The 14,503-nt window shown below is 38.9% G+C and overlaps 1 protein-coding gene across 9 annotated transcripts in view; it reads left to right on the top strand.

The window, feature by feature from the left end:
* Positions 1–14,503, top strand: part of ARMH3 (armadillo like helical domain containing 3) — a 177,790-nt gene that overhangs the window by 66,298 nt on the left and 96,989 nt on the right. For all 9 annotated transcript variants that reach the window (XR_003032881.2, XM_010820002.4, XM_002698448.6 and 6 more), the window contains 2 exons: positions 7,280–7,362; positions 7,899–8,025. Coding sequence is in view for 8 of the 9 variants with exons in the window: in XM_010820002.4 (XP_010818304.1) it covers positions 7,280–7,362; positions 7,899–8,025 (210 nt within the window). In the remaining variant the exon portion in view is untranslated. The remainder of the gene's footprint in view (positions 1–7,279; positions 7,363–7,898; positions 8,026–14,503) is intronic.

The following is a 14,503-nucleotide window of genomic DNA, read 5'->3' as shown; positions in this document are numbered from 1 at the left end:
CAGTGAACACTGGGGTACATGTATCTTCTAGAATTGTGGTTTTCTCAGGGAATATGCCTGGTAGTGGGATTGCTGGGTCATATGGCCTTTTTCCCACATCCTCTCCAACATTTATTGTTTGTAGATTTTTTGATGATTGCCAGTCTGACTGGTTTGAGGTGATACCTCATTGTAGTTTTGATTGCATTTCTCTAATAATAAGCAATGTTGAGCACTTTTTTATGTGTTTATTACCCATCTGTATGTCTTTTTGGAGAAATGTCTATTTAGGTCTATTTAGGCCCATTTTTTGGGTTGTTTGTTTTCTGATATTGAGCTGCCTGAGCTGCTTATATATTTTGGAGATTACTCCTTTGTCAGCTGCTTCATTTGAAATTATTTTCTCTTATTCTAAGGGTTGTCTTTTCATCTTGTTTATGGTTTCCTTTGCTGTGCAAAAGCTTTTAAGTTTAATTAGATCCCATTTATTTTTGTTTTTATTTCTGTTCTGCTATTAGGTGGGTCATAGAGGATCTTGCTGTGGTTTATGTCAAAGAGTATTCTGCCTATGTTCTCCTCTAAGAATTTTAGTTTCTGGTCTTACATTTAGGTCTTTAACCCATTTTGAGTTTATATTTGTGTATGGTGTTAGAAAGTGTTCAAATTTCATTCTTTTACATGAAACTGTCTAGTTTTCCGGCACCACTTATTGAAGAGACTGTGTTTTATCCATTGTATATTCTTGCCTCCTTTGTCAAAGATAAGGTGCCCATAGGTGCATGGATTTATCTCTGGGCTTTCTATCCTGTTCCATTGGTCTATATTCTGTTTTTGTGCCAGTACCATACTGTCTTGATGACTGTAGCTTTGTAGTATATAGTCTGAAGTCAAGAGGTTGATTCCTCCAGTTCCATTCTTCTTTCTCAAGAACGCTTTGGCTATTCAGGGTCTTTTGTATTTCCATGTGAATTGTGAAATTTTTGTTCTAGTTCTGTGAAAAATGCCATTGGTAATTTGATAGGGATTGCATTGAATCTGTAGTTTGCTCTGGGTAGTATAGTCATTTTCACAATATTAATTCTTCCAATCTAGGAGCTTGGTATATCTCTCCATCTGTTTATGTCATCTTTGATTTCTTTCATCAGTGTCTTATAGTTTTCTGTATACAGCTCTTCTGTCTCCTTAGGTAGATTTATTCCTAGGTATTTTAATTTTTTTATTGCAATGGTGAATGGAATTGATTCCTTAATTTCTCTTTCTGATTTGTCACTGTTAGTGCAAGGGATTTCTGTATATTGATTTGGTATCCTGTAATTTTACTAAATTCACTGATTAGCTCAAGTAATTTTCTGATTGTGTCTTTCATGTTTTGTTTATCTATTCATGTGTCAATGGATTCTTGTATTGCTTCCACCTTTTGGCTATTGTAAATAATGCTGTTATAAACATGGGTGCAAAAATACTCGAGTCCTTGCTTTTCACTTCTTGTTTTTGAGACTGTGCAGGTTAAAGTGTCTTTAGGTCAGTGGAGTAAAATTCTGAGATGCTTAAAAGAGAGATGAACTTACAAGATTTTTCTTTTGATCACTTGGATGTGTGAGGTGCTGGTTAGTGGAACTCTGATTAAAGTTACAGTTTTGGGTGGCATAAAGTTATAGTTTTGGATGGCAAATACAAGTATTGGTCCTAGATAGCTTGTTCCTCAACCTTCAACAAATGTTTTTTTAAGTGAAGTTTAGGAGGAACCAGTACAGTTTCATAAATCTCAGCAAGGGGAGTTCATGGACCATCCTGGTATGTTGCTGTTAATGTAATTTATCTTCAATTAGCTATGTGACTTTGGATAACTTATTAAATCTTTCTGAATTTTAATTTGGTCATCTGTTAATTGGGACCGTTATTAGCTCCTTCATGGGATACTTACTAGGTTTCAGTGAGAGTGATGTACTTTAAGTGCTTTACATAATGCCTACCATCTAGCATATACCTAATAGATGTTACTTCCCTTGCCATTTATGACTTTTGTGTTTCTCCCTTTGAAAAGAGATGAATGCAGTTTGGGGGAGATGATTTCTGTAGTTAGGTATCTCTTTTTAAGCTCTCAAGTGGAGTGCAGTAGAAAAGAGGAAGATTTGAGATACAGTTTTCCCTCTATATCCATGGGTTCTGCATCCACGGGTTCAGCCAACCACAGATCAAAAATATTTGGAAAAAAAAATTCCAGAAATTTCCAAAGAGCAGAACATGAATTTGCTGTATGCCAGCAACTATTTACATGGCTTTTACATTGTATTAGGTATTACACTGTATTAGGTATTGCATTGTAAGCAACCTAGAGTTGGTTTAAACTATATAGGAAGATGTGTGTAGGTAACTATACCATTTTATTTAAAGGACTTGAGACTCTATGGAATTGGGTATTTGGGGGGAAAGTCCTGGAGCCAATCCTACCCACCCCCCACCCCCACTGTGGATACTGAGGAACAACTGTACTTGATGTGAACTTCTGGCATAGTTAGTGACTTGTAGTAGGTGTCATTCAGCAGAAAGATATGATCCATTTCTCTCTACGATATATCTATCTGGCATTGGTGTTTGGGGACAGCCTGTTCCTGGGGCTGTGAAGGATTGGGGCCAGTGAGAATTGTCTGTTAAGGCCCGGAGGGTCTCAGCCACCAAGCTTGTCCTCATCTGAAAAGATACTCTGCAATAAACTGTGCGATTCTGTTTTGTGGAATGGGTAGCCATTGCTTGCCTAATGGGCAGAACTGTTTACACAGTATTGAGTTTCTATAACATAGGCCCTTTTTCTTTGGAAATCCCTCAGACTAAGGATCATATTTTTGTTGAGGAAGATTTTGTGTTAGTCTCTTCTCCCCTGCTTCCTTTTAAAACTGTTACCTAAAAATTAGAAACATGGTAACCAAAGTGTTAAATTACAAAGAAAAAAGTATATCCTGCTCCACCGCTTATCTTCACAATGACTACAACACGTGTCATGCTTGATACCAAACTCTTAACAGAGATATGACTAATTAATAATCTTATGTTTATACAACCAATACCTTGTCTTTTTTAGTTATCCTAACTCTTCCCTCTATGTACTGTTACCTCTGTGACTGTCCTTGGAACAGTTTGGCTGGTCATGTGCCCAAATGGCACCAAGTGAACAAGTGGATCGAGGGCGGTTTTCTAAAAATGTGTGTTTGGAGAGTGGTGAGGCAGGAATCGGCCAGCATGAGCTCTGTGCTACTTGTGTGTTGGCACCGAGATCCTGAGTACCATTTCTCTTCTGTCCTTAACCTGCCCCTGGCCCACGGCTATTCTCTGCCCTGCAGTTAAACCCTGTCCATAGCACTGCATCATAATAGCTTATGAATAAACCTGGCTATGAATTGCTTATACTCAGGTTTTTTTTGTTTGTTTCAGTTCTGATTTTGCATAAAGAAAGGGGATCTTAGCTTCATTTGAGGAGAAGGAAATGGCAACCCACTCCAGTACTCTTGCCTAGAGAATCCCAGGGACAGGGGAGCCTGGTGGGCTGCCATCTATGGGGTTGCACAGAGTCGGACACAACTGAAGCGACTTAGCAGCAGCAGTAGCAGCTCCATTTGAAGTTCAGATCTGATCATGGTCTATGTTCAGTACATAATTTTGAAGGACACACCCATAGTGAGGGGAATAGGAACAGTTTTAGTTGACATTTATTATTAGTAGTATTATTTTTTAAAAATCCTAGAGAGGAAACAGAGAAAGGGAGATAGAGGTGTAGGAAAGATGAGATTTAAAGAAGAGAGATGAGGGACTTCTGTGGCGGTCCAGTGGCTAAGACTCTGAGCTCCCAACGCAGGGGGCCCAGGTTCCATCCCTCGTCAGGGAGCTAGATCCCACATACCGGAACTAAGAGTTTGCAGGCCACAACTAAGAAATCCCGCATGCTGCAACTAAGAACTGGCATAGGCAAATAAATGTGTTTTTTTTTTTTAAACAATTAAAAATAAAAATAAAGAGGAGAGATGAAAGCTGATATAGAGGGCCCGCTGAGGTGTTTTTTGCTGAGAAAAGCTACTAGAAGTTTTTTAGTGTTGAGAATGAATAGAAGAAAGGTAATAATGAGGTGTTAAGCAGTTGTGCTATAATAAGTAGCTGAGGACCAAGAAAAGAAGAGCACCAAGTAGATGGAAATAACCTTGGAGCAGCCAATAGGTGGAGAAAGTTATAAACCAGAGTCTTCTAGGAAAGTATTGATGGTAGTATACTTAGCAAATCTTAAGCACACCATTTATACATGAGCTTCCTTCTGTTTTAATATTTGACTGCATCTAGCTCAGATGGTAAAGAGTCTGCCTGCAGTGTGGGAGACCCGGGTTTGATTCCTGGGTCGGGAAGATCCTCTGGAGAAGGAACTGGCAAACCACTCCAGTATTCTTGCCTGGAAAATCCCACGGATGGAGGAGCCTGGCAGTCTGTAGCCCATGGGGTACCAAAGGGTCGGACACGACTGAGTGACTTCACTTTCACTCTCAGCACCTTTGTTTGTCTGTTGTTGTTGTTCGGTTGCTAAGCAGTGACATCATGGACTCTTACAACCCCATGGACTGCAGGCTTTTATCTTAATGGAATGGAAGAAGGAACACTGAACAGGAGACCAGGTTCTAGTCCCTGCTTGGTCACTAACTAGTTGGGGTGGTGGTCAGGGGTTGTTTTTGAATCCAAAAATGAGGGAGTAGGATTAAATAACCTCTAAGGTCCTTTCTAGCTCTAAAAATTTTAAATCAACTATGTTGAAGCCTCACAAATTTTTAACTCCCATCACATCGGGTTAGAGGATAGAAGACCATGTATGTGTATATAGGACACTGAACAGTTGATAGAATGCTAAGTCAGAAAGATGTTGAAGGAAAAAAGTGTTACATTATGGGATATTTGGGACATTCCTTCTCGAAGAAGAATCATGGTTCCTGATGTCAGAGGCTCATGGGAGCCAATTTTAAGGGTACTTGGTTCATTTTAGCTGCCTTTTAAATTCCCTCTGGAGAATGATGACTTCCAGGTAAGAAAACCCTGGCTTTTTCAGAAGGAGGGGGTCTGACCTGAATTGTCAGGGATAGAATGCAGGTTTCCCTGACACAGACTCTCGGAGTATTGCAGTGCTGGACTCTCCTTCTCAACACTATTTGACTCTGCTGACATCAGTGACAATTGAAACGCAGGCCACCTCTTGGCCTGTGCTAGAATTGCTCTCTTCCTCCCTTCATATTTATCATTTTGTCATCCCTGGCTCTGAATCCCAGAGATCAAGGCTAGCTGTAGTCCAGCAGAGGAGCAATAAATCATTGTGCTCACTTCCTTTTCTCCAGGTTTTCTACCCCTTAATTACCACATAACCACTGCTGAGGCTGCATCTTTGTGCTGCATGTACCTGGGACAAAAGCCTTCCTTGATTGGATATGTGCAAAAGCAACTTTGTCTCTAGCTAGCCATTATGTTTTGTAGAATGCCACATGTGTTACCCATCCTTTTTCTTGTCTCCTGTGAATTTAGGGAGTCCTACTGTCAGAAGATTTATCTATTAACAGGGCTTGTCTAAGCTCTGGGGTTAGTGGGGGTGGTGTGGGCAGCCCCTACGCATTGAGAGATCTGGGCTGGGTTAGTCTTTTTCTTGGCCGTGCTGCAGCTTGCAGGATCTTAGTTACCCAATCAGAGATTGAACCTGGGCCATGTCAGTGAAAGTGCCGAATTCTAACCACTGGACTGCCAGGGAATCCCCATGGGTTAGTCATTTTTATGTGGATTTTAGCTAGTCCCCTTCATTCTCTGAGCTCCTGGCCTACTAGGAGCTTAGAAGATTGTATGATCCAGAGTGGCCTCCCGTGGAGCTTTTTTAGGTCCAGTCCAGTAGATCAGTTGTTAACAGACAACATCAAAAAAGCCAGCTGCCTATCATTTGCCTTTCCATTAGGAAACCTCAGAGAACTTGAGTCAGGGTGAAGAGTTCATAAATGAGGATGCCTGCCTCCTTCAACCCTAGCAAGGCTTTTTCCCCCCCCCCCCCCCTGTTTGAAGGGAAGAATCAGGCTTTAGAAACAGAATGTAGACAAGCTCTTGTACTTTTCCTTGCCTGCTGTTTCTTTACTGTACCTGTGCTTTTAGAGGGTTGAGAGTGAGGGGTGTTGTATGGCAGGCAGCAAGTGTCTGGAGAGACTTACTCCTACTCACCATTCCCTGCTGTTTTAAATCTAAGCTCACATCTCTTTTCTAAGAGTAGTAAACTTCACACAAAGCTCAGACGAGAGAAGGGACTTCTCTGCTGACAAAAAAGCAGGTATGGTTTTAGGAAAGGAGCGGTCGAGCCTTTTTTGTGTGTGTATATGTAGAAGTAGGACAGGTTGATGGGGAGAAGACAAAAGGAACATCAAATACTTGTAGCCGCTGAACCCCTCCTTTATATTCCCCATCACACAGGGGAGATAGGTACAGTGGCAGTGGCTATGGTGGGCACAGAAGCAGGACTGAGTTTATAGCCTTGGGTGAAAGAGTATAAGGCAGTGGTTAAATTATTTTATGCTTGATATTTATTGGCAAAAATGTCTTTAAAGCTGTACTGTTTAACTAGGACTTAGCAGTCAATCTCATGATTGAGATTGCTTGGGTTTTGGCACTCTCTCCCCTCATTAAAGATTACAAGGCAAAAAGGGGACCTTTTCAGTAAATGTTGTCACAGTTAAGAGAGGACAGAGCATGTTGCACTCTTATTTGAATATTTAGAACAGTTAAGGGCTTTTTTTCCCTTCATGAGCTCTTTTTTTATCCAGAACTAAAGCAGTAAGTTCTATAGTATGTCTGTTGATCATTTAGATTCGAAAGATGTCCTTCTTAGCTGTAATGTTTGAAACAGATATGCAGCTAAAACTTGGTGACTTGAAACGCTAGCAGCCTGGGGTGAGAAGGGACACTCAATAAACTGAGGAAATTTGATGGGGAAATCAGCATACAGGTGTAAATTTGGAACACTGAAATGTCCATTTTATAGTCAGATTTCTGAGCTTAATTGCTATTTAAGAAGTAAAAAGTAGATTTTTTATAACCTTCTATAGACAGATAAGCAAACATGTACTTGAGAAGGTCAGTGTTTTCTTCAACTACACCTGCTCTGCCTGCTTTTAAAAATTTCCTAGTAGCTGTGATATACTCATTCTAGCCCTGTTTGGATTTCTTTAGATCTAGTCTACTTTCATTTAACTTTATTGATTATGCTTTGATTATCTTATCAATGCCTTTTTTTTTCTTTTTTTTAAAGCCTTGATAAATTTGTTGAAGTTCCTTATGTCAAATGAGACTGTACTTTTGGCAAAGCACAACATTTTTACATTAGCTCTTATGGTGAGTAGCAAAAAAACACGTTTATTTTTCTGAAGCTATACTCTAGGGCAAAAATGGGCTGGTTTGAGACAGGAGCTGGTGTTCTAAGGATTAAACTATAGGAGGATACCAGGCCTTTATTTTCCCTTTGGATCAGAATCTCCCTACTAGTGCTTCCACTTTCACCTGTGTCTTTGGAGAACCTGGGCTCTTTCATGAAATAATGGTAACACACACTCTTATATAATATTCCCACCACACAGATACAAGAGGTGTAAATTAATTTCAAGGGGATTGATAATATGGAAAGGTAGAAAATAATTAGAAAGTGATGAGTTTTCAGTAATTATTACTTTAATGTAATTTATTGAATGGTAAGTTTTATAGAAAAGTTAATTTTTAATAATGATTTTGTTTAATAACCAGCTAACAAAATTGCTGAAAATTTAACTGCTCTTGAAAGACAGTAAGAGCTGGCTATATAGCACACTACTGATAATACCCTTCTGAGTCTTCATAGTATGATGTCTATATATGGGCTTTTGCTTCTTTTTTAGATTGTGAACCTATTTAATATGTTTATCACATATGGAGATACATTCCTGCCCACCCCCAGCAGTTATGATGAACTCTACTATGAGATTATCCGCATGCACCAGAGCTTTGACAACCTCTACTCTATGGGTAAGCTGTCTTCTTTTTATTTTTTGTCTCCCGATCAGCTGTGATTTTTGGTCTATGAAAGGAAAAGACTCCAAAAGATTCTCCCCTAGTTGCTTGGTGCCCTTACTTGGCACAGAACTATAGTAGTCTCCTTTTCTCAGGCAATAAGAAAGTATATGTGGACTTCCTCGCCTTCAGGAACTCAAAATTCATCTCAGTAGAAGGCTGGTTAGCATCCCTGTAGCCCTTTCTTGATGTTTGTGAAAGAGAGAAAATAGGGAGGCTTGTAGATTTAGTGAATGCCAGTGAGATGGGTGTGAGAGTGGGTGGGAGTTGACAGCAGCAAATAGAAGAGCTTGGATCCCAAAGGAACATTGTGTGATTTGAAAAGGTACAAGGTTTTAAGGATTTTTAATGTACCTATGTATTTTTAGCATAACTTAGAAGAGGAAGTGGGCATTAGATAAAAATCTTTTTTGCAAAAACCTTTTGGTGATTGGCTTGCCTAAAATTTACTCTGCAGCCACATGAGTATTCCTTACTTCTATAAGAGGTCATGTATCCCTGTAAGTTTGAGTGAAGAGTCTAATCAAACCTACCTAAGTTTAAAGGTCAAGAAAGATTTCTTTAGATTTCCCAGAAATAGTAAGCCACTCAATAAAGTTGTCTATTAAAAAGCTCCAACTTATTAGGGATGTGATCAGTATATAATAAACTGCATTCTTTTTTTTTTTTGGCCATGCTGAGGCATATGGGATCTTAGTTCCCTGACCAGGGATGGAACCCACACCCCCTGCAGTGGAAGCATGGAGTCTTAACCACTGGACCCCCAGGGAAGTCCCAAACTGCACTTTTTTAAAGGATACAATTTTTGATAAGTTTTGGCATGTGTATATGTACATGAAGGTGTCATTAAATCAAGATAATGTACATATCCTCCCCCTCTCCCCAAATTTCCTTGTGTCCCTCTATGTCACTTTTACCACCTCTGTCCCTTATCCCTAGGCAACCCCTGATCTGCTTTCTGTCACTATTGATTAGTTTATTGATCCCTATTGTTGGGACTATTTATGAAAAGTTCATCTTCTGCTTGGGACTCCTGTATGTATCATGAGTAAAGTAGAGGGGATTTGGAATACATGGAGAAAGAGTAGAAGCAAACAGTGGAAAGGATTGCCTAGGAGGAATTTTTTTTTTTATTTCCCTGCTCTCTCATCGTCAGTGTAATAGCTTTAGCATCAGGTCAGCTCCCCTCAGAATAAGAGGTTCCCATTGTCATATCAAGTCACACGTCTTTTTTTTTTTTTTTTGAGCTAGGAAGTCTTCCATGAGAACCCTCTAGCAAACTTCCCATTGGCAGAATGTTCTCAGTGTACCCTGGTGTGGTTTGCATCTACCCGGCTTTTACCAGTATCCTTGTTTTCAAGAATATAGAATTTTCCAAGGGTGAAGAGCTGCCCCAGAGGCTTTAACACCCATTAATGGATGAATAAAGAGGTCTTTCAGTGAGGAAAGGAAGGAGAGTTGGAGTGGGGGAGGTGTTTTATAGATGTCTGGCTTACCTGCACATTTGAGCCATGTACACAGTCAAATGAGATCAACGTTTACAGCTATAGCAACAAGAGAAGAAAGGATATCTGGGAATGCTCAGATGTACTAAGAAAGTACAAAGAGGAAAGTGAATTTTACTAAATGAAACACAACAAATAGCAGGAGGTGGCATGTTTCAGTACTCTCCATTTTGTGTAAAGTATAATGAAACTTCAGGTGGAAAAAAATGTATTTTTTAGTCAGGTTTTTTGAAGTATAATTTACATATATGATATAATGCACCATTTTTAATGTACTGTTCTCAATTTCAGCAAATGCATATAGAAGTATAATTATCACAGAAAATCAAGATTTAGAAGAGTTTTACCATCTCAAAAACTTCCCTCTTCTCTGTACTCCTGTAAGATCAACTCCTCCACCTATTGCTTTGAGATCAGCTCCTAGTCACTTTCTAGCAACCACTGATCTATTCCTTGTCCCCATGATTTTGCCTTTTCTAAAAAAGTATATAGATGACATCATACCGTTTTTTGAGTCTGGCTTCTTTTTTTTTTTTTATTTTTTTTATTTATTTATTTTTTTTTTTAATTTTATTGTATTTTTAAACTTTACATAATTGTATTAGTTTTGCCAAATATCAAAATGAATCCGCCACAGGTATACATGTGTTCCCCATCCTGAACCCTCCTCCCTCCTCCCTCCCCATACCATCCCATACTGGATGCTTGGGGCTAGTGCACTGGGAGTCTGGCTTCTTATACATAGTAATTTGTTTGAAGTTATCCATGTTGATGCAGGTATCAGTAGTTTGTTCCTTTTTATTATGGGGTAATATTCCATTGTGGGAATATGCTAGTTTAACTTATCCATTTATCAGTGGAAGGACATTTAGAAAGTTTCCAGTTTTTAGGGATTGTAAATAAAACCTCTGTAAACATTTTTGTACACAGATTTATGTGAACACAAGTTTTGTTTTCACTTGGTACCTTCCCGAGCATATGGAGCATTATTACAATAGCTGTTTTAATGTCCTTTCCCACTAACTGCATCATCTCTCTTCATGTCTAGGTCTGTTTTATTGACTGATTTTTCTCCTGCTTTTGGGTTATGTTTTTCTGGCTTCTTTGGGTTTTTAAAATTAATTAATTAGGCTGCATTGGGTCTTAGTTGTGGCATGCAGGATCTTCGTTGCATTATGTGGGGTCTTTGGTTGCAGCACATGGGCTCTCTAGTGGGATCTGAGTTCTCTGACCTGGGATTGAACCTGTGTCCCCTGCACTGCAAGGTGGATTCTTTTTGAAAAATTTTTATTGAAACAGTTGATTTACAATGTTGTATCAGTTTCAGATATAGAGCAAAGTGATTTGTGTGTGTGTGTGTGTGTGTGTGTGTGTATACATATGTGTATTCTTTTTTAGATTCTTTTCCACTATAGGTTATTACAAAATATTGAGTATAGTTCTGCAAGGTGTTTTCTTAACCACTGGACCACCAGGGAAGTCCCTTTCCTACTTCTTGAATGCTGGTAATTTTTAAATTGGATTTTGAACATTGTGATGTTAATGTTGTAAGGTTTGATTTTATTATGTTCCTTTATATAATGTTAGACTTTATTCTGGAATGCAGTTATGTTGTGTGGAATCTGTTTCATCCTTTTAGGATTTGCTTTTAAGGGTTATTAAATTGGGTTAAGAGCAACTTTTATTATAGGCTAATTTGGCCAGATTACTAATGCAGTACCCATCTGAAGATTCTTCCTGATAATTCATATATCGATAGGTTTTTCTACTCTTACTGGTGGAAATTCAAATTATTTTGCTTGTAGAGCCTTCCATGAGCTCCACAATTTCTTCTCTTTTCCAGTGGTTCTTTACCCCCAGGCTTGAGTAGTTTTCTCTTTTTTATGTGTAGATCAGTGCTCAGCAAAAGATGTAAGAGGACCCCTCTACAAACTTATAGAATACCCTGTTAAACTCCCTCCTCTACAGTGCTCTATGCCACAAATTCTAGGTGCCTTGTCTTGTCCAGTTGCTAATCTCTGTGTCTTTGATTTAGCAAGCTTCTGGATTCTGTTTAAGTTCCTCCTGTCTGCCCTGTAGGTTGGAAACTTTTTCACACAGTAAGCTGGGATAATTCTAGGGCTCACCTTGTTTGTTTTCCATCTTAAAGGATCACAGTTCTGTATACCCATTGTCCAATGTCTGAAAGCTATTGTTTCTTATATTTTGTTCAGTTTTTTATTGCTCAAGGTAGAAGGGTTAATTATGTCTTGTTACTTCATCATGGCTAGAAGAAGGAGACTCTTGATAAAGACACATTTAATATTCCTACAGCAGTGATATCCACTGATGAGGAAGGACCTTGACATAAGCTACCCTGAACCGTAAATGATACCATATTTTGAACTGTTTTTTTCCTTTTAGAAAAAGATAATTACCAGTACTAAAGAAAAAACAAGGTACAAATTTTTTTATTTAATACAATCTCTCCTTTCTAGTATGAGCACTATTTTCATATGGGCGTCCCAGGTGGCGCTAGTGGTAAAGAACCCACCTGTTAATGCAGGAGATGTAAGGGATGTGGGTTCGATCCCTGGGTTGAAAAAATCCTCTGAAAAAGGGCACGGCAACCTATTCAAGTATTCTTGCCTGGAGAATCCCATGGACAGAGGAGCTTGGTGGGCTACTGTCCATAGGGGTCGCAAAGAGTCAGACACCACTGAAGCGACTTAGCATGCATGCACATATTAGTCTACTTTATGCATAGTTTTACATAATTGTGATCATGTTATCCTATTTTTTTTTTAAGCTATTATAGAACATTTTTTTTTTTTTGGTAGTTTTCTTAAGTTTCTTTCTCTCTCCACCCTCTCTTTTTTTGCATAGTATGGATACTGTTTATTTAACCATTCTTTCCTTTCATGAAAATTATGGTTGTTTCCAGTTTTTGCTATTACTTAAGTCTCTTTTTTAAATGGCTGCATGGTATGCTGTTTTGGTGTATCATACTTTGTACTACCTAAATGATAAACTTAGCTTGAGGCGTTTGGGTGTTTTGAGATAATTTTGTGTTTAAATTTGGGAACTTAGAAAAGAATGTAAAAGCCAATGGCTTGGAAAGCTTGTTTCCCTTGGAAATGTAGTGATGAGGTCATCTGGGTGCCTGTTCACTAAGGAACAGATGTGACAGGATGTTAACAGAGAAATAATCCGTGAACAGAGTTGAATACCTCTCTGAGGAAAGGGGAGTAAAATTCAGCTCAGTTCCACAAATACTAGATCTTCACCATCAGAGAATTTATGATTTAGTGGAGGGTCTAGTGGAAAACGGATATATCTAAACAGTTTTTGCAACTGAGTTGAAAAAAATATGTCTGACCTGCTTGAAACAGTTTTGTTCATTCATGAATAAATTTGTGCATACACTTAATGAATCCCTGAGTTGAGACTGAAAAGCTCTAACTTGAAACTGAGTTCCCCTGCACTTAATCTTGTAAATTAGGAAAGCAGCACTCTGATAATGTTTTATTAAGGCTTCCATCTTCTCTTTTGTAAAATTGCATGAATTTATAAAAATGAAATATTGCTGAAATAGATGCAGAGTAGCCAGATGAGTTTTCTTTCCCTATTACAGTTATATGCCCTCCCTCTAGTACAGCTGCTGCTGCTACTACTCTTGCTAGAGGAATACTGGTCAGGAGTTGGTAGTGATGGTACCTATGCAGATTGGTTATACGTTTTTTAATGTTAGGCTCTGATTAACTAACTGACTTTCTCCTCCGAGAAGGTCTTAAGTATATTCTTGCATTTGTTTGGAAGACAGTCTATTTAATGAATAATAGCTAATATTAATACTTATGTAACAATTACTATGTGCCAGGTACTGATCTAAGGCTTTATATATATAACTTACTTGATTTTCATAATAATCCTTTCATGTAAGTATTGCTGTTTTTCTCTAGTAAGTGGCAAAGGCTAGACTTGGACACCAACAGTTGGTTTCAGAGTTCACACTCTTAACCACTCAGTGTATCAAGTACAGGCTGTAGGACCATTCCCTCCAGGTTTAAATTCTAGCCCCCTTACTTACAGTTCTGTGAATAAACTTGATTGATTAATTGTTTGTCTCCTCTGAGTCTCATATGTATGCTGTATTGTATATATTCTTTGTCCAGTTTCTGGCACATAGTAGACTCTCTACATGTTTAGTTCATATTCGTTATTCACTCATTAAAAACATATGCTTGGAGCGCCCACTGTATCCTTGTTCTTTCCAGAAACACTTGTGCTGGTTTGTCTCTTTTCTGAAAGAGTATAGGTACTATAATGTGTGGCCCTGAAGCTCATAGCTGACAGAGAATATGCATGTGTGTGTGCTAAATTGCTTCAGTTGTGTCTGACTCTGTGACCCTGTGGGCCATAGCTCGCCTGGCTCCTCTGTTCATGGGATTCTCCAGGCAAGAATATTGTAGTGGGTTCTAGAGTATCTTCCTGACCCAGGGATCAAACCCAAGTCTCCTGCATTGGCAGGCGGGTTCTATACAACTAGCACCACCTGGGAACTATATTTCCATCATCCCTTCTGTGAGTAAGGGTGTGAGAGACTTTGGTCAGAGAAGGGAAGACTATTCCAGTTGATTCATGTTGCAGGTTACACAGTTAAGGCAAGGGAGCTAAAGCAGGTTACTCTTTGATTGAAACATGACCATCCTCTGTCTGACAAGATTATTTATCCTATTTGACCCAGTTCAGACCTTTAGGAGAAAGATATACTGTATGTGGAACAGGAAGGGACACTTACTCAGCTGGCCAATTCCACTAAATCGGCCCCAGCTATTAGGGAAATGATTAATGTGGCAATCAGGTTACCCTCACATCAGCACCCCAGTGTAGATTTTAACTGAATGCAAAAACTAAGTATGGAAACATTTTAGCGGAGAGTGGAGAGA

Source organism: Bos taurus, chromosome 26 (assembly GCF_002263795.3).
Source record: "Bos taurus isolate L1 Dominette 01449 registration number 42190680 breed Hereford chromosome 26, ARS-UCD2.0, whole genome shotgun sequence".
NCBI lineage: Eukaryota > Metazoa > Chordata > Mammalia > Artiodactyla > Bovidae > Bos > Bos taurus.
Note: the sequence above shows the minus strand (reverse complement) of the source record. Positions and strands in the feature narration are given on the sequence as shown.